At 32.3% G+C, this 21,390-nt stretch overlaps 1 protein-coding gene across 8 annotated transcripts; it reads left to right on the forward strand.

Annotated features, from left to right (window-relative positions):
- Positions 1-12,556: 12,556 nt before the first annotated feature.
- Positions 12,557-17,086, forward strand: LOC127794108 (RNA polymerase sigma factor sigB-like). 8 transcript variants are annotated; one of them, XM_052325003.1, is made up of 7 exons: positions 12,557-12,777; positions 13,207-13,397; positions 14,112-14,218; positions 14,607-14,678; positions 14,870-14,941; positions 15,608-15,659; positions 16,309-17,086. In XM_052325003.1, exons 2-7 carry the CDS (start codon positions 13,299-13,301, stop codon positions 16,354-16,356), a joined length of 450 nt encoding a protein of 149 aa, XP_052180963.1. In that variant the 5' UTR covers positions 12,557-12,777; positions 13,207-13,298; the 3' UTR covers positions 16,357-17,086. The 8 variants fall into 8 exon arrangements, 4 of the variants coding, with proteins under 4 accessions (XP_052180963.1, XP_052180962.1, XP_052180965.1 ...); XR_008021542.1 differs by having other exon boundaries at positions 14,112-14,223; positions 15,608-17,086; XM_052325002.1 differs by having other exon boundaries at positions 15,608-17,086.
- The last annotated feature ends 4,304 nt before the right edge of the window (positions 17,087-21,390 follow it).

Raw genomic sequence — 21,390 nt, forward strand, 5'->3', positions numbered from 1 at the left:
CCTATCATTTTTTTTCTTTTACTTGTAATCTAAATATATGTATATATATTATTCATGTTCAATTATTGGATTCAAGATATGTGGGTCTCTCTCCATTGTGTATATATGTATTATACATATACTGTGTGTATTTATGTTAATAAGAAAGGCTAAAAGATAGATGTCAGCCATATACAAGAAAATGAGAAAAACGATTGCAGCGAGGCTATGGCATCACTGATTGCGATCGTGACCGATATTTCACTATAGCCGTTTCAATTTCTTGTCATGGCCATGACAGATATCTTTAACATATAACTATTAAAGATATTTGTTAAGGTTATCCGTAACAGATATATATTAAAATATCAAAATATTATCAAAATATTTTATTTTGTATTAGTAGTTAAGTCCAGTTATGCATTAAAAATTTATCAAAATATTCTTATATATAAACCCTTCATATTGTCTTATTTATTATCAATAACCGATATCGTTAAACCAATATCTATCAATAGCCGATATCGTTAAACCGATATTTATCAATAACCGATATCATTAAAAATATCCGTTACGGATATCCTTAACTTTAACAAATATCTGTTATGGATATCCTTAAATTTAACAAATATCTGTTACGGATATCTGTAACAGATATCTGTTAAGAATATCTGTAACATATATCTTTAACACTTATCTGTTAAAGATATCTGTCATAATCACGACAAGAAACTAAAACAGTTGCAGTGGAATATCAGTCATGACCGCAATCAGCGATGCCATGCCACGACCGCAATCAAAGATCTATTGAAAAAGAAGAAGAAAGAACACGAAAGAGTTAACTTAAAAGTAAAGGTATTTTTGTCCAATATACATTCAAAAGTCCTATTTTTACAAATATTTTTAAAGTGTTTTATTTTTGCAAAGTTTCCTACCGAGAGTCCTATTTTTGCAAATTTCCCTTGAAGATATGTTCGTCCCTCTTTTCGGATACCTAACCACTACTAGGATATTTATCAGGCCCTAAACGACATCGTTCAGACTATTTCTTTGTGTTGTTGCCCGATAACAACAATAAATTTATAAAAAGGGAAACTGCAGATGGATGACCATCTGATGAACGATTCGAGCGATGGGTGACCCTCTCGTGGTGTGTCTGAGCGATAGATGAGTCTTCCGGGGTGAAGACGCTGATGGGTGAGCCCTTTCTGTCAAGTTGAGAATGATGGGTGACCTGTTGAGAAAAAGAATCGGTTAAGGACGCGGGCGGAGGTCCCCGCGTGAACCCTCCGATGCTTAAATTAGATCACCGTAAGAGTAGAGTACTTGAGAGTAAAAATGTAAATATGAGAGCGAGAGATTGCATACCAATGAGGGAAAGTGACCTCCTATTTATAGCGACAGGAAGGGCATTCATGTGTCGCGTGCCCCAAGCTTTGCTGTAAGAATCTCGGAGAGGCTTTGATCGAGTCTCGTGGGAGTTGGTTTAGGCCGATTATTTCGGAGGCGTCGGCGCAAGATTAGGGGCACGTGGATGTCAGTGCGGCACCCTGGGTGACCCTCACTCGGGGGTACGTACAAGCACGGGCAAGGAGAGCACGAGGGGTCGTGCGCACGGGTGCACGGGGTCGGGTGCGAAGGGGCCATGTGCGCGAGGGCGCGCGCGCTAAGGTGCAGCTCCCCTGAGTGACCCTTACTCGGGGGGGAGGGCCGCGTGTAGGGGTGTGCGCGCTGCCGCCCTTGTGCAGGGGCGCGCACGCGCGACCTTTCACGCGCGCAGCTGAGCCCCCCCGGGGGATACTCCCAAGTGACCTTCACTCGGGGGTGGCCCCTGTGAGCCAGGGGCGCGGCCCCTGCCAAGCAGCCACGTGTTGTTCGGCCGCTTGAGCGTAGGGCTCCGCACGCGCAGAGAGCCGCATTGGGCGCGCCCGCGCCCCTGGGTGGCCTCCTTTGGTCACCTAGGCTGCCACATGGCACTTGCACTGTTCTTCTCCTTTCAATATTCTTATGCATAACACCTTGCTTAGCTTAAATTATAATTTATAGCAACTTAAATGGAATGTTTTCCGGATAATTTACCAATTACAATCTCTTAAACAAAAAATATGGAAATTAAGGGCACGTTCTTTTTACTGTTTTCAACTCATTTTTAGTTTTCAATTTTTTAAAATAGTGAAAACGTATTTACTTTATTATTTTAAAAAATAAAAAAAATAGTAAAGAAAACTCAAAATAACAAAATTTTGGTTGTTTTGGCTAAAAACAACCAAAACACAAAAAATAAGAGGTAATTTATTTATTTATTTATTTGTATTTTATTTTTGTAATGAGAAAAAATGTTACAAGATTCACCAATTTTAAAATGAATATATTTCTCAATAATATATTAGCATTAAATAGTTCTAATTTATGGAATAATCAAATTTATTGAATAAAATTTCATTAACAAATTATTTTTAAAATTTCAAACAGAACCAAGGTTGTTAAAATCCTAAGAGGGTCTTCGACATGTAAAATCATAAAATTGAGTGCGATTCAACTTCAAAATTGTAAAATCGTAAGGATTTTTGGTGCAAAAAATCGTAAAATCGTACCAATAAAATCGGGAGTTTAACAACCATGAACAGAACACGTTTTTTAATTTTCTATTTTGAGAAATAATTTTTTAAATTGATAAACATAACCCATTTTCTATTTTTTGAAAATAAAATGTCAAAATAAAAAACTTAAAATAAATTTAAAACTCAAAACTGGAATACAACGTAACCTAATTTTTTTAAAATGTCTCAAAATTTTAATAAAAATTTACAAGCTCCGTTTAATCACTTCGGCCTAAATTATGAGATAGATAAGCATTTCAGTTAATTTGATTATATTTTTTATTAAATTCAATTTAGTTCAATTTTAGAATGAAAATATCAATTTTTTATGTTCAATTGAAATATTAATATTTTTATTTTTAACCAAATAATCAAATATATATATATTTTACTTTTTTACAAAAACATTATAAATTTTAGATTATTCACAAAAAATATATCATGATTTCATTTCTATCATGTTAAAAGTTTTGTTGCCCTAAGTTACGGAATGCACAATTCTTTTCAATTTTTATTTTTATTTTGAACACAATTTGCTTGAATTGTTTTGTAATACGATTATTTCAATTTATTTTAGTTATTTTGACTAACATCGTTCTATTTTTTTCTTTTAAATTTCATTGTTTAGTTGGTTAGTTTTTATAAAATGATTATTATACATAAAATAATAAGATTAAAAAAGAAGTTATCGTTAAAGTGATTCTAATTACAAAAAGATGTATGAATATAATTAAGATGGTTTGAGTTTTTAATAAAGGCAGGTAGTGGCCTATGCCTAGGCCCCCAAAAAAAGGGGTCCCAAAAAAATAACGCTTGCTTTCTTTTGAAATTATATTTCATGATATTTTTTAATTCATGCTCTATTTATTTTATTATTCTATTTAAACAAGTATGTTTCTCAACTCTCAAAATTTATGGATTATTTTATAATATTAAATAATAAATAATAAAATATTATTTAGACGATGAGACCTTAACTCCCTAAGTTCACGGATCATGTTTCAATATTAGAAAATGAATATTGATATATAAATTAGTAATACAATTAAAAAAAACAAGAAATGGTGTTATTTTAGAAGGACAATTTGATAAAACGATTATTTGAATACAAAAATTTCGTATGGAGAATCTGCATTGATCTGGATTATGGGCATTAAAGAAAAAAATAAAAATAAATTAATAATTTTTTAATTTGTATGACCTTATTAGAAATATACAGTAATGGCACCACAATCTAAGAGATGGTTGAATTAGGAGTTTGATAAATTTAAAACTTTTTTGGAGATTTTGAAAATAAAATATAAAAACAATGAAATGCAATCAAAATAAATGCAAAAGGGACACAACAATTTATAGTGGTTCAACCAAGTGGCTTACATCAACTCACTTAGCTCTTTATTAAGAATTTGAAACAATTCACTAAATCTCCTATCATACCCGATAGGTCTTCTAGCAACCTTTTTAGGAATTACAATATCCTACTTTACAAGTAGAGCATTCTAGCTCACAAGATAGGAAATATAAACTTTTTACAAACAATGTAAGCCTTCTACCTATACAAAATAGGAAAATAGAGAATTATATAAAAGATAGAAAATTTAAGACTAGACACTCTTAATTACAAGATTTCTCAAAATAAATACAAGAATTGAACAAAATGATATAAATGATAATCAAATCTTTTTGAGAGAAAAATGAAGAACAAATGAGAATATAAAAAAATTGAGCACTTAAAAACTTATAATAATTTTTCTTTAACTACTTGAATGAACATCCATCCCTCTATTTATAGAGTTTTATGAAAATTTTTAAAAATAACTAGCCATTTATAATCGTTACTGTAGCAAACAGTTAGAATCAATGTAGCAAAATGGTCGGATTACTGTAGCAACAGTAAAAATATTTTTAAATAATTTTTTACACATTTTAACCAAATAAAACATAATATTCCAAATGTCATAAAAAAAAATTATAAGATTTTTGACATTATATTGCATAATGAAATTAATTTTTATATTTGGTATTTAATAAAACATATAAAAGTAATTAAGAGTATCGAGATAAGAACTAATAACAAAATAATTTTATCACTAAAATATAATTATTTTTCATCATCAAAACCATATCAAAGATAAAACATCAGACTTGGCTATGAAATTTTCACATTTTTTATTTATTTAATTCTTATATTTTCAGGCCTTTTCCTCATTAGTTTTATTCATTCACTTCTCTTTTCTCTTCCCCTATTTTTTTTCTCTTATGCTTTTCTTTTGCTCAACGTGCTCTCTGTCCTTTATTAAAATTTTATTACTTTACACACTAAAATTTTATTTGTTATAAAATAATTCAATCAAATTATGTTTATTTTCATATTGGATGATCATGTATAAATTAAAATGTAATTAGTGCCTTAGATGATATTTTGATTATTTTTATGTAGGTAATAATATAAGATTTTATTACAACTTTACCGAAAGTACAATTAAAATAGCATAATTAGGTGCTACAGTTCCTTGCACTTTTAAACTCAAGTCTAATTGATTTATTAGTTAAAAATGTCTACTTATACAAGTTTTAGAGTTTTCAAGAAATAAAAACTCTAGACACTTTTATACAATTCATTACATTTGAAAATTACTAAATGAAAAAAAAATATGATAGAAAATTATTAGTATATTTAAAAGAATGAGATAAAGTATTTTGTTATTTTTGTAAATTATTTAGTTTGATATCAAATACAATTCAACTAGCAAAAGAATGGTGTGGAGATTGGAAGAATCTTAATGCCAAACTTAAAAGACACAAAACAAATAATGATCATGCTAACATTTGAATTGATGTTGAGATTAGATTATTTAAAAATAAAAAAATTGATAAACATTTACAAGTGAAAATAAATTAAGAAAAAGAGTGTTGAAATAATCTACTAATAAGAATTATTGTTATTGTAAAAAATTATTTAAAAAATAATTTGACAATTCGTGGTACAAATGAGAAAATTTATCAAGATAATAATAATTTTTTTTTGAATTTAATTGAAATGATTGCTCAGTTTGATCTAATAATACAATAACACCTTAGATGTATTTAAAATAAAGAAATTCATATGTATTATATTGGTCATATCATATAAAATGAGTTGATAAATATTTTAATATTATAAATAAGACATACCATTATTAAAAAAAAATCAAGAAATCGAAATATTTTTCAATTATACTTAATTGTACCCTAAATGCAAGTTATCAAGAACAAATATTTTTTATATTAAGATGTATAGATATTTCAACAAGTTCGACACAAATAGAAAAGTAGTTTATAGATTTTTTAAAAATGGATGATATATTTGGTGAAGACTTTTTTAATATACTCATAAGTAAAATAAAGAATCTTGAACTTGATATAAATAATGTGAGAGGACAAAGATATGATAACTAGTATGAAAGGTAAATAATAAGATGTGCCAAAACAAATTATTAGATATAAATTTTAGAGCATTTTATCCACTATATGATTGTCACAATATTAATTTAGTTCTTTGTGATATGGTTAATGCATATGCTAATGTTATAACATTTTTTAGAGTGACACAATGCATATACTCATTATTTTTTCTTAAAAAAAAGATAAAAATTATTGTCAGATTATGTTTTTAATTTAACACTTGAGCTATTATCACAAATACGTTAAGAAAATCGTATTGAAAATGTTAAAATAATCATATTTCAATCTTCACAAATAAAATAGGTTTTATATCAATGAGCATAAATCAGTGAGAATCCTAAAATAAAAAGTGAATTTCCCTCTCTCTTTCTCACTGGCCTGGGTCTGCGTCCGTCGCCATCTCCTTCCTCCCACCAGGCGCCAGATTTTGATTTGGTAGGGTTATCTATGTGTATAAATACCTCCCAAGTGTGGTGATTATTCAGATTTTGATTATTGAATACCAAACATGGATTCATTTTTATTGGTATTCCCCCTCTCTAATTCTTCCCTGTTTCTTTTTTTTCTCTCTCTCTCTCAACTGCTGCATGTCTCTCATTTGCAACTCTTCTCAGTTTCTTCTGCTGCTGCTGCTTCTGGCATATATCCTTCCCTCATGCTTTTCTTACCGTTCTCTCTCTTTTTCATCTTTTTTGGTCCTACACTAATTTGTATCAGAGCTCAGTTTTGATCTATCGTTGCCATCTGTTGTAGTTATCATTTGCTGAGGACATAAAGCTGCTGCCGTTACAGTATCCCAACATCTCAAATATCAATATATAGCTGACAACTACAGACAGAAACTACAAAATCAATAGCCAACAACTACTGAATACACAAACAATCTCCCTTCACCATATCCCAGCATCCACTACTGTCGGCATTTGAGATAAATTTTGAGATGAAAAAAAAAAAATAAATAAGGTAAAAAAATTTCCGTCTAAAATTTAAGACAAATTTGGAAATAGAAAAATATTCGTCTCAAATAGATTTTGAGACAAAAAAATTTTCGTCTCAAATTTGAAATGAATTGTAAGTTAAAAAATTTTTCACCTAAAATTTGTAATGAATTTTAAGACAAAAAATATTTGTTTTAAATTTGAGACGAAAATTATCTATCTCATGTTATAGATAGATTTTGAGACGGATAAATTTTTGTCTCAAACTTTAGATGAATTGAAAAAATTAATTTATATTTTTTTTATAAATATTGAAATTTAATATAGCCCAAAATTAAATATATTTATTAAAATTAAAGTCTAAATATATTTATTTTAATTCTAAATATATAAATAAATATATTTCATGTGCATAAAATATAAAATTAAATATATATAAATGTAAACAAAAAATGAAAAAATTATCTTAAATATATATTAAATGTATAATAATTGACTATTGGTAATATTTATTAAATGTATACAAAATGAAAAAAAAAAAGGGTGAGGAGAGAGAGAAGGGGGAATTTTTGCATTTAAAAAAAATTAGTGTATGAATTATATTTTGTTTAATGTGAAAAACATAGTAAAATTGAATTAAATAGTATTTAGAGAATATATAAATACTATTCTTAAATTAAAAATATTATATAAAATATTCTTATTACAATGATGATAAAACCAAAAAAAATACATCAAATTTTAAAATCTTCATATATCACACGATTAACACTACAAAATGTTAGATGATTTGCTTAATAATTAATTTTAATTTGTGTTTAATTAATCATTTTTTTAAAGTTCTTTGAGGAGAATTTGCTTTTGAATTTATCCTAAATAATAAGTAACTTAAATTCATATGGTCGAGGTATGTGAAATTTAAAAATATAAGATAAGTTTATTTAAATATATTTATTTAAATTAAAGTCTACATGAGTATTTATTTAAATACTAAATATATACATAAATATATTTCATACACATAAAATATAAAATTAAATATATATAAATATAAACTAAATATGTAAAAATTTATAATTTAAATGATAATACACTAAATGAACTATTGCTTCTAGTGTATTACGATAACTGTAGCTGACATTAAGAGGTGTCATTTTTGTTATTTCAGTTAATATACTTTGAGTTTTGTCATAATTAATTAATTATTTGCTTCAAAATTTAAATTACTAGTTTTTTTTTCTTTGCTATAGTTTAGTAACACTTCAAGTGCACTTGTTTCTAATTAACGTAAATACATATGCTTTTTTCTTTCTCTCTAGTTAGTATTTAGAATAGAAATATCGATTTTGTAATAATTTTTTGAACTAAAAATAACAATAAATTAAATATGATCAGAATGTACATTTCTCTGTGTAGTATACATGAGAATGTAACATTTATTCATTCAATATGCTTTTTGAATTAAAATTTTATATTATCTTTATAAAATATTTATTTATTCAATAATATATTTAGTATTGTAATATCCCGAAATTTCGGTAATGATATTAATTATTAAATTTTGATTAATTATTAAATTTCGGCATTTGAGGATTTAAGGTAATCAAAGAGTGGTAAAAATAATACTGCTAATAATAAAAAATGTGTAAATTATGTTAACTTAATTTGAATTAATTAATTAATACATATTGATAATATAATCAAAATAATAATAATGAGTTAAGAAATTAACTTAAATTAATTAATTAATAAGTTTAATTTGTGGCTGTGGTGCGCGTGAATGGCTTGGAGGCCAAGATTGACACAGTGACCTTCTCCAAAAAATCTAAACACAGAGAGTGAGAGACAGAGGGAGCGAGCAGAGAGAGAGCTCACGAGAGGTTGCAAAGGAGAGAGAGCAGATGCGAGAGAGAGATTGAGGGGGAGAGATCGAGACCGAGAGAGATTGAGGGGGTGAGATCGAGACCGAGAGAGTGAGGAAGAGAGATCGAGAGAGAGGGATGGCCAATCGGCCATGGCAGCCACTGCCATGGCCGACGAGGAGCAGCCGCGGCTTGAAGAAGTCGCGACCATGGCGACGTGAAGTAGCGACAGTCGGGGCGGCGCGGTGGCGCGCGGTGATGGCCGGAGGCAGGCCCGGCGACCAGCGGAGGGCCGGACAGTGAAGGCCGGCCGCAGCCATGCGTGGTTGCAGGTGGCCGGATGCGTGGGAGGAGAAGAAGGAGGCAGCAGCACGGGGAAGAAGAAGAAGAAGAAGAAAGGAAGAAGAGGAAAATGAAGAAGAAAAGAAGAAGAATGAAAGGAAAGGAGAAGAAGAAATGGAGTTGCAGGCGCGGGAGATGCAGGGAGGAAGAAGAAAAGAAGAAGAAGGAGAAGAAGAAGAAAGAAGAGGAAAGAAAAGGAAGAAAATAAAGGAAAATAAAATAATTTTGGAATTTTTCGGCATGGGAAGTGATCAGGTACGTGGGTAAAAATTAGTAGAAGCATTACGTGTTTAAATTATAAATTTTACGCAATTAAAATTAATTAATTTGAGTCCCGGTTGTGTTATTTGTTAGGAAATGATTTAATTTGCCTCGGGAGCTTGAGAGAGGTCGGAATCAGCCGATTTCAGGCAAGATCCTAATCCTTTCCTCGTGTTCTTTAATTCCCGTGAGAAACCCTGTGATTTCTCGTATTTTATACCCTCCCTTCGTCTATTTCGGCTCGTTTATTAATTATGGAATTTGGAGTCGTTTGATTTAAATTTAATTTATTAAGCTGGCCTTATTAGCGTGATTTAATTTAAAATAAATATGAGACTCGTTGAGATATTAATTGTGGTGCACTTACGTGAGATTTTAGACGGCTAAATTAATTATATTACACGGTAGATTTATTTAATTAAAGCTGTTATTTTATTTATTGTCAGCGAACGTTTTACTTCGCAGCGGGTGCGTAAGAAAAGCAAGGAACGGCCGTGTAAAGGCAAGCTTAACCCTCTCTTCCTGATCTTTAATTCCCGTGAAACACCCCGTGATTTCCTATACTTTATTCTCTCCCTTACTTTAATTTGGCTCCTAACATTATTTGTTAAATTATTATTCATTTGTTCTAATTTAAATTAAATTCGAGACTTCTATAATTTTATCTGTTGTGAGCCTACGGGGGTTTGTACCGCCCTCATTCCTTTCGGAATGATGCTGAACCAGTTTGGGGACTAGGTTCCTAGACGTGAGGGTTTATTTACGATTTTATTGGGTTTACTTACAGTTTTTCTCAGATTTATTTATGGTTCGGTTAGAGCTATCGAGCAGTGGGGCAGGGGTCGATTGTTGGTGACGTTGGGGTAGACTATGGTACGGCCCTGATGTGGACCGTCGGGTGGACACCCTTAGTCACTGGCCGTTGACCGGTGCCGGGCATTGCTGACTAGCTCTGCCGGTATGTGATTTACTGCATGATTAGATACATTGTATTACTGTTCATGATTTGATATGCACATGGGGTACGGGATGCATATTGGGATATCCATTTATTAAGAATGCTTGGACACGGACATTCTAGTTTGGTTAGGTTGCATCCACCGCGAGCATATGCATGGCGTGTGGTTTACTATGTGGGCGGAGCATGGCCTGATGCCTGGATGTATGGGCGCCTTGTATCACGTTGATGCTCACTACGCCATTGCATTTCTATGTGCATTGCATGGATACTGGTAGTATTTAGTTCTCGGACGGGAGTACCGTTCCGAGGGAGCCTTTGGCTCGGTTGTCGGGAGTACCGACGGATACAGGTGACGGGAGTACCGGCCTGGGACAGCGCGCGCAGGTTTGTGGAGACATTTGTTGCCTTTCAGGGCAGCGGCAGGTTGGTATGGGACTTGGGTGCCAAGTGTCTTATGTGGGCCCCAAGGACCGGTATGTGCTTTTATTTTGTTATGCTATTGAGCTGTTGTGTTGTAGCGTCTCATGGCTTGTGTGTACCTGGGGGTTTATTTTGGGAAGAGTTTTTTGGTTATACTCAGCCTACAGCCTTTCTTTTCCTTATGCTTGCTGAGTCTCTCGACTCACATTGCTTTCCATCATTCCAGGTAGTTGCGGCGTGGGCCATAGCAAGGGAGTCAGCTTTAACGGCAGAGTCGGTGTGGTGTACAGGCAGTCTCGTCAATCCCTGTCAACTCTGATGATTGTGTAGGGTCTACTCTATTATTTTCTACTATGCCAGGTGTTTTCTCGAGTCTTGTGTATTTCGGCACAGGAGTTTGTGTTTGTTTATTTATCTTGTGACCGCTGTGTTAGCGGGGTACCCGTAGTGCATGCATGTGTTTTTCTTCGCTTCCGTTGCTCTCATCTTTGAGTATGCATGCCGGGGTGGTTTTTGTCTCGTGTTTCTTTATTTTTCTCCTCCCGTAGGCGCTCTCGTTCGGATAGTCCGGACGGCTGGGATATCCGAGCGGGGGTGCTTACAAGTATACTATTGGTACTTAATTAATTTAAGGATAATGTTAATTATTATTTTTAATGTAATGGTTAATCATCCTTAGATCATATTATAAGGCGTCACTTTTTATGTACAAAATTGAATATAAATTATACTTGAGTCATCAAAAATTAGACTTTATAAATTCTAACACCATACTTGTAACTTTTGTCAATTTACCATTTTTCTAAAAGGAAACATTTATTTATTATTGAAATTCACCATAAAAAAATAAAACCCCCATATTTAAAATAGATACTTTATGGGATTATTAATATTATGACTAGGTAAAATATAACACACTAAATATAATTAACTCAGTTTAATCTCACTTAGTTCGTATTCTTTTCACACTAAATATAATTAGTTACTTTTTTTTTGTATATAATATGAATATAATTAGTTATTCGTTGGATTTATTTGAACTATTTTCAATTAAATAATTTATATAAATAAATAATTTTTCGAAACATGAAGTTTCTCTATTATTCATATCATTCCATATTTCAAAAATATATGCAAAAATGGCACCAAGTGCCAATATTATCCTAATATAGCACATATATTATTAAATCAATTACTAACTAATTTTAAAGTGACACATATATTATCATAATACACTTTAATTAATTATAAGTCATATATAAATTAAAATTTGGAAAGCTACTAAATCACCATGGTCTCTCAAACCACTAACCATTGGGATGACTTGGTAGTATGGTGCCATCTCATAACTATATTATCAACCGTCACATCTCACATACAAAATTGAATAAAAATTATACTTGAGTAATTAAAAATTAGATTATATAAATTACAATACCTTATTTGTTATTTTATGAGATTATTAATATTACATATTTTGAAGTCGTGGTTAATATATCATTGATATTGACTAAATTTTTTAATTCTAATAATGAAATAATAAAGAAAAATTATTAAGATTTATATCTATCAATATTATTTTCATAAATATTTTATTTTTTATTTTACTAAAAATGTTTGAATTTCACAAGAGGCCACGCCTCTTTCCCTCCAGCAAATCCCCAAATCCCCAAGGCATTGCTCTCTCTCTCTCTCTCTCTCTCTCTCTCTCTCTCTCTCTCTCTCTCATACTCCCGATAGTAACCTCCGCCGCCGTCGACTCTAGCTCCATCGTGGTACGTCGCCTCTGCCGACTCCAGCCCATCGACTACGCAGCTCTAGTCGTCGCCGCCAGTTGTTGCCTCCAGATCCGCTGCCTCTACGTCGGTGCCGCCTCCAGATCCGCTGCCCCAGTCGTCGCCTCCGCCGCCTCCACTTTGTTAGTTTGAACGGAAGTGAAGAACATGGCACCGTATTGTTCCTGATGGAGGGTAAAAACCTTTATTGGCTATCCATTTAACTTACTGTTAATTGTTTATATTGGCCCAACTCGTTGTTTATACCTTAAAACTGCTCTGGGCCTATGGCACCTTAATTTTTGTTGATTGCACCCCAGAAAATGGATTTAATGGTGCCTGAATTCTTCCTTAGTAAATGTTGGCAATAAAAAATGTTGCTGTCATTGTTTGTATTTTATAGGTCTTACTAATCCATACCTAAGTGATTTTCCTCATTATATTTAATATGTAAGTCAGTGTAGTTTTATTTTGTTGTTGGTCATAAAAGAGCAAAAATGTATCATTTGAAGGAGTTATTTTGATATAGGAACTCAATTATTCAAACTTGTATGGTTTTGATTGCTTTCTATGGCATGCATAGAGTGTCATGGATTTGATTCCCATTGTTGTGTAAATTTGCAGCAAAAAATAGTTAGTCTGTCTATTTCGGGACACAATGTGTTCTATCTACTCCTTCAGCTCCAACATCAACTGCGACAACTATAGTGCTTGATATGGAGAAGCTGCGAATAATGTCCATGGAAGCTCATTCAAATCAAGCTACCGCAGATAGGCCATGGACTTATATAGGGGCAATTGGTCCACCAACAGAGGTCATAATTGATCTTTTGAAGTTATTATAGAATTACAAAAGCTTAGGCCCTGTTCAGTTTCAGAAAACATTTTCTAGTTTTCAACTTCAAGTTTATAACTAAAGATGTCCTAACATTTTATGTTTCAAAAAGTCATAGCACTCATTTTCAAAAAATTTGGAAAACATCAAAAAAGGATGTTTTCTAATTCATGGTATAAAGTTGAAAAATTAGAAAGTTGAAAAACAGATAATGTTTGGGTAGAGGTGAATGGTTAAAATTTTGTGTAGTCTCTCTCTCTCTCTCTCTCTCTCTCTGTGCCTTGATTCTTTTCTTGGTCTCTATCCTTGTTTTTTTCTTGTTTTCTTCCTTTGTGTCTTGAGCAGAGTTTAGTCCTTGCATGTTTTCAATACGAGATAGCAAACATGTTAGTTAAAGTTTGAGCCAAACTAAAGTTTTTCTTTTTCTCTTTTTAGTGTAACTAAATTATATGACAAATTAGCAAGTCTGACCTTATTTTAGTGTTCTGCTAATTGACCTGCTCCAGTTAATATTTTCCTTTTCAGTTAGATATTTGTGGCACTTGAAATTTTTTTTGATGGATGGACACAAGTTAGAAATGCACCCAAAAGAAATCTTGAAAAATAATTGCAAAGTCTAAAGCCTGTTCCTTAAACGACATCTTGATTTGTAATTCTTCACTCATCTTGAATTTCTTTGGATATCACCTTGCAGGCAAATTTTGGATCAAGTTTGGCAAAAGAAACTCTTCTTACAAGTGAAGAGGCTATTATAGCTGCTGCTTCTGCCAAAGCAGTTACTCTTGCAAAAGCAGTCGTGGGGTCATGTGAACTTCTCTTTTTTCTTTATTATTTATTTATTTATTTTGTGTGTGGGTGTGTGTCAGGGTTGGTGTGGTGGTGGTGGGGGGGGGGGGGGGGGGGGGGGGGGGGGGGGGGGGGGGGGGGGGGGGGGGGGGGGGGGGGGGGGGGGGGGGGGGGGGGGGGGGGGGGGGGAGGGGGAGGGGATGGCTGTAATACGCCACCGCTCTGTCTAATATACCTTCACATCCATATACAAACCAGACTAGGTGGAATTACCCTATGATATTGTTATAATGATAATTTGTTCTCATTTTTCTTTACCATGTTTAAAAACTTCTCTGTAGATTATTAACACTTCTGACTATATGGTTGACTAATTTTAAAATTTTGTTTTTGACAATCTTAGGAGGATAAGTGACAACAACTTTATAGGAAAGATACCAGATTTCATCAGGAACTGGACAAAGATCGAAAAATTGTAAGCTTCCTTTTTGAGCTGGCTTCATTGTTAGTATTTTAGTGTTTGTTTCCTTTATCCCAAAGCCCGAGTGCAAGGGAATTCAATGGAAAGTAGGAAGCATAAAATAGAGAGGATAGATTATCCTTTCAAGTGAATGTGTTCACTAGTTTGGTACAAAATGCTGACAATTTATTTTATTTTACATACAGGCATATTCAAGGTTGTCCACTTGAGGGGCCAATTCCTTCTAGCATTTCTGCTTTGACAAGCGTAACTGATCTGTATGTAACTGCAACATTTTTTCTTTTGTCTTGCTTTAGGACACAGATATGCGTGCTAACCTTTACCTTTTCTTAGTTACTTTTTTAATTCTTTTATTTACTTTTTCCTTTATTTTTACTTTCTACATACTTTAGGCAGATTACTGACTTGAAAGGTGGAGGGTCTAGTTTTCCACCATTAAGTAGTATGGAATCCATGAAAAAACTCTGAGTTCAACTCCATGCTTTTCCTTTGGCAAACTGTTTCATTTCTATTTCAAGTAAAGATAACTTGAATTGTCCAATGTAGGGTACTTAGGAAATGATCAATGTATGGAGGGATACCTGGATATATTGGTGAAATGACAAAACTGAAAACTCTGTAAGATACAATGAGTTTATGTTAATCTTAGTAAATATGTTCATTTTCAAGAACAATTCTAGACTTCTTCACATGTTGAGAAGTGTCTTGATCTTGTGGGCTTTCTAGATAATAATGATGACATAATATCGTATCATCTATGCTATTCAGTTTTGAATAATAATGTTGCTTCTATTCAGTAGCATGGGAGCACTGCTTCCAATAGTTTTTTTTCTTGAAACAAATAAAGCTTGCAAATTTCGATTATGAAAGGTGCTCTAAATTATCAGGCGGCCCCGCTAAATGTCGTGTTCTCTTTTTGCTAGATTGGGTCTGCTGTTGGTGGAACGAGAAGTGCGTTCTATGGATTTAACCATGGTATGTAGCTTTGGTATTTTTAATCTCCGTTCTTCTTGGTGTTCCGTACCCTTGGATACCCAGCTTGATGTTCAGTTAGGTCAGGATACTTGTGCATGAACTACATCTTACATTTCTTTGTGTTCCTACTGCTGTTACTTGACATGTTCTTTATTCTTGAACACATGTTGTTCTCTTATTATGGCTTGAAACTCGCTGCTTTTGTGTTATAAACTTATAATCCAATGGATTTTTTCTCATTTCCTGGGTGGGTCATGGATTTGCATATGCTTTCCACGCAATAATGAGTGTTAGTTTGATTTGAATTAGCAGTTTTAGACCAAGATATCTTGGGGGAGAGCTACATTTTTTATGAGCTTTTTCTAAAAGAATAATTTTTCTTTGACTCTTCTTTTTGCAATTTTTCCTGGCGATGGTATGTATTACTTGAAAGTTGTATTTATAGTGCGTGAAGGAAAAGCAATCTGTTAAAAATTAAGGTGGCTGGTTTTTATCTAGAAGAATGATATAAATTAGTTGAACAAGAAATAAGAAGGTATTAGTTTTCCATTTTTTTTTCTATGCTCTACTGGCTTAACTTTTCTTCTGCATCATGTATTGTTGAATTTGTTGGATATGGCATTTTTTTATCTTTGTTTTTTCTTTGAAGTCGGGGGATCATTCATGTTCATTGCTGCCCCTCAATACCATCCAATGATACAGTTGCTGCCCTCAATACCATCCAATGATACAGCTGCTGCCCCTCATTTGTTAGCCCCTCCCCAGGTGCCAATGGTGTTGTCTTGGAAGATAAGAGTCCCGAGCCCTTCTTCATGTGGTTGCCTCATAATCAATCAGATCATTAGGAGGATCCGTCATTAGCATAGATAGATTTTAGGTTATAACGCTTCTTAAATAGAGATATTCATATATAATATTAGTATTAGTATTATTACTATTATATATTTATGCATGATTTTTTTATTTATTTCGTATATTATGTGTATTAGGTTTAATTATGAAATTTTGAAAGAAAATGATTTTTATTTTTTTTTAATTTAGTTTAAATTTGAGATTGATTTTGAGACAAAATTTGTCTCAAATTCTAAATTGTTTTAAAATCTGTCTCAAATTAGAGATTAAAAAACTTCGTTTCAAAATCTGTCTCAAATTACAGACAAAAAAATTTGTCTCAAAAATTTATTTCAAATTAGAGATGAAAAAAATTCGTTTCAAAATTCATTTGAATTATGGACGAAAAAATTTGTCTCAAATTAGAGATGGAAAAAATTTGTCTCAAATCTTATGATAAATTTTTTGATAGCTCGAAATTTGTCCTAAATCGAAAATCCGTTTAAAAAATTTGTCTCAAATTTTGTGACCAATTTTTTTTTTATGACCCCAAAATTCGTTTCAAATTGAAAATTATCTCAACTCATCTATTTTCTTAGTGTCCTAAAAAGCTTTTGGCCAACAATTTTTTAGGGCCTCCCTCTTTTGGGGCGCCTTGGGCATAGGTTTTAGTGGTTTGTGTCTTGAGCCGGCCTTATATCTCATGCTCATCAATTGTAGAAACTTCATGTAATTCACTAAATGTGATAAAAGCATACATTGATCCATTAGAAGTTAAGCTTGTTTAAGAGATTGTCAGTTGATAATTGATAATGAAAACGCTTGGAATTTGATTTCTTTCTCTTAATTCCAACTTTTATAATGAATGAAAATATAACTGTAATTTGTTTTTTTGTGTTGAGAAGAGAGATGACTAAATTCCTATTTATAATAATAGAATTAATCTCATGTCAAGACTTATACACATCTTTGAAATCAAATTAAACTTTAAGTAATATATTATCTTATTAAATTATTTAATTATCTCATCAAATTAATATTATTGTATCTGATATTTAATCTAATTATCTTATTAGATAAATACTATCATATTTGATAAAATATTTATTTTAATTATCAAGTAAAATATTAGATCATTTTTACTTATTTTTTTAATAAAATATTTACATTAATTATCATATGATTCACAAGATAATTTTTACATAATATACCTTAGAATGATTTCTTAGTGATCATTCTCCCACTCTTTCACAACATTCTCCTGTCATGTTCTACCTCCACAAATTTTAAATTTTTAAGATTATAAATTTTAATTATTATAATTGGCAACAATAATTTTTTTAATGAAGTATTAGAGTTAAAAAATAAAAAAAAAGTTTTCTTCAACAAAACAAGTCTCAGAAAATTTATACAAATAACTCCTTCAAATTAAATGAAAACTTGATAGAACATGATTGCATTATTTTGCTTTGAAAAGAGACAAATTCCTCACATCTATAAATATTAAATTCTTTGTTTTTGATTGATTATCAAGTGTCTTAAGATTACTTGAAAAATAATTATATTCTCATTAAAAGCAAAAAAAGAAAAAAGAAAAAATCATCATCTGAATTTAAACATATTGCACTAAGAAATAATTGAGTATTTATTTTGGTTAATTGATCATTAAAATTTTAAAGCTACATATTTATAATTGTATAATAACACAGCTTATGATAATAATAATATAAATTTGTAGCCTAAGTAGGCAATTTGAGGAGAAATAAATTTGAAACTGCTCAATATATAATTCCCACAAAATTGAGGAGCAATTTAAAAAAAAAACAAACAAAAGAAAAGTTAAAATTTCACACATTATATGTAATTGAGTAATGCTATGGGTACGCACGGCTACCGAAACAATTTAAAAATAATTTTTACTTTATTTTTTGAATTTTGCAAGCCCAAGAAATGTACCCTTTTGCCCGCCCACCCAAAGTCATCTTCTCCATCCTCTCTCTTCCTGCTACTCGTCCAAATCCAAAACCCAAAGCCATCTTCTTCCTCATTTATTCAGTCTCTCTCTCTCTCACGCTCATTTCACACACACTCTCTCTCCCCCCCCCCCCCACACTCTCTCTCTCTCAAACCCACCACTCTCTCTCTCAAACCGTCGCCCCTCCTCGCCTCACGATCGTTGCGAGCATCGTCGTCGTCCCTCCCTCCCGGTCGCGAGCAGCGCTTGCTGTCTTGTCCGTCGCCCCCCTGCCGCGAGCACAGCCTTGCCTGGTCACCCTCTCTACCTGTCACAGACTGCCGTCCCCCCCAACCGCCTCTGGGACCGCCATCGCCCCTTGTAATATTTAGCTTTTAAATTAATAAATTATTCAGTTGTTTCAATAAGTTATTTTTTCTTCCCTTAGCTTATGTCAGAGATGGAACTTGGAAATGCAACTGTTATGCTGATATTAGGGATTGGCTGATGGTATAATCTCAGTCTGGCATTTGGTTGCCTGTATATAGGTGAACTGGTGCTTGCTCAACGATTTTACATTTCAGAAAAAGTTAAGCAAATTTATTTTTTCAAGTTATTGACAATGAATCAAAGAGATGTTAATTAGAATCAAAATGATGCTAATTAGTGACAGATGAATAGGTATGTGGCTGTAGAAGTTGGATTTGAATTAGATTAAGAGAAGAAAAATAATTTATTAATTATTCAGTTGTTTTTCAAATTAAGTTTTTATTTTTTAGTTATTTGTATTTTTTGTTTTAAATTGAATAAACCAATTTGACAGAAATATATAATTATTTTATAAATTAGATTTTTACCCTAACAAGCTATGAAGTAAATATAAGACATTGATTTTTTTAAATTTTGATTATGTAGCTTCAGTTTAATTTCATAATAAAATAATTTAATTTATGGTTAGAATTTTCTTGTTGATCACTGTTCAATTTGTCCAATGGTCATGCCTGGCCTTTGATTGGCTTCTCTCAGTTTCAAGGCCAAGTCCTCAATGTAGAGTATTGTTTTGGAACTTCTCTACTTATAAAAAAGAAGGCAGACCTCGATCTCCTAATTGATTCTCAAACAATCAAATTAATTATTAAATTTAAAATTAAATGATTAATGAAGTATTTAAATTTCAAAATTTTATGTCTTTAAGAGACGTAATTGTAAAACTGATAAAGGATTTATAGAGATGTAATTGTAAAATTGGTAAATGACTAAAATTATGTATGTATGGTCAAATATTATTCCTTGAATAATTTTAACTAATTTATAATATATATATATTTTTTACAAACAAAGTCTAAATTCCAATCTTCTAGCACAAAAATAATATTTAGACATTTTATTTTTCTTTAACATCATCCTCAATTTTTTCCTAACTACATTCGCTAACTGATAAATTTCATTCCCTAACTGATAAATTTCATTCTCTAACCACATCATATAAATTTGATATTCTATAAATTTAAACTCCAAACTCCTCTCACAATTAAATAAAAAAATAAATTATATTTTTCTATAACTCAAAATAAATCATATTCTTTATTTTTCATTTTCACAATCAACTAAAAAAACAACAGAAGCAAAATTTTGAGATGGGTCGCCGTCCAAGCGACCGTGTGGTGGGTGCGCGTGGTTGCTCGTGGCGGAGTGTAATATCCCAAAAATAATAGGGATAATAATATAACTATAATAATAATAAAACTGTAAACCAAATTTACTGAAATTAAATTTAGTTAATTAATTTAAACTAATTAATTTGAGTCTCGGTTGTGTTATTTGCTAGGAAATGATTTAATTTGCCTCGGGAACTTGAGAGAGGTCGGAATCAGCTAGTTTCAGGCAAGTTCCTAATGCTTTCCTAGTATTCTTTAAATCCCGTGAGAAACCCTGTGATTTCTCATATTTTATACCCTCCCTTCGTATGTTTCGGCCTGTTTATTAATTATAGAATTTTGAGTTGTTTGATTTAAATTTAATTTATTAAGCTGGCTTCGAGGATCTTATTAGCGTGATTTAATTTAAAATAAATATGAGACTTACTGGAATTTTGTTGTGGTGCGCTTACGAGGGATTTTAAACGGTTAAATTATTTATATTACACGGTAGATTTATTTATTTAAAGCTGTGATTTTATTTATTGCCAGCGAAAGTTTTACTTCTCAGCGGGTGCGCAAGAAAAGCAAGGAACGGCCGTGTAAAGGCAAGCTCTCAACCCTTTCTTCTTGATCTTTAATTCCCATGAAAGACCCCGTGATTTCCTGTGTTTTATCATTTCCCTTACTCTAATTTGGCTCATAACCTTATTTGTTATTCTTATTCATTTGTTTTAATTTAAATTAAATCTGAGGCTTCTAGAGTTTTATTTGTTGTGAGTTTATGGGGGTTTGTACCGCCCCCACTCCCTTTGGGAATGATGCCGAACCAGCCTGGGAATTAGGTTCATAGACGGGCGGGTTTATTTATGATTTTATCGGGTTTATTTACAGTTTTTCTCAGATTTATTTATGGTTCGGTTAGAGCTATCGAGCAGTGGGGCAGGGGTCGGTTGTTGGTGACGTTGGGGTAGACTATGGTACGGCCCTGATGTGGACCGTCGGGTGGACACCCCTAGTCATTGGCCGTTAACTGGTGCCGGGCATTGCTGACTAGCTCTGCCGGTATGTGATTTACTGCATGAGTAGATGCATTGTATTACTGTTCATGATTTGGTATGCACATGGGTATGGGATGCATGTTGAGATATTTATTTATTGAGTATGCTTGGACACGGACATTCTAGCTTGGTTAGGTTGCATCTAGCGCGGCATATGCATGGCGTGTGGTTTACTATGTGGGCGGAGCATGGCCTGATGCCTGGATGTATGGGCGCCTTGTATCACGTTGATGCTCACTATGCTATTG

This window comes from Diospyros lotus, chromosome 2 (genome assembly GCF_014633365.1).
Source record: "Diospyros lotus cultivar Yz01 chromosome 2, ASM1463336v1, whole genome shotgun sequence".
Taxonomy (NCBI): Eukaryota; Viridiplantae; Streptophyta; class Magnoliopsida; order Ericales; family Ebenaceae; genus Diospyros; species Diospyros lotus.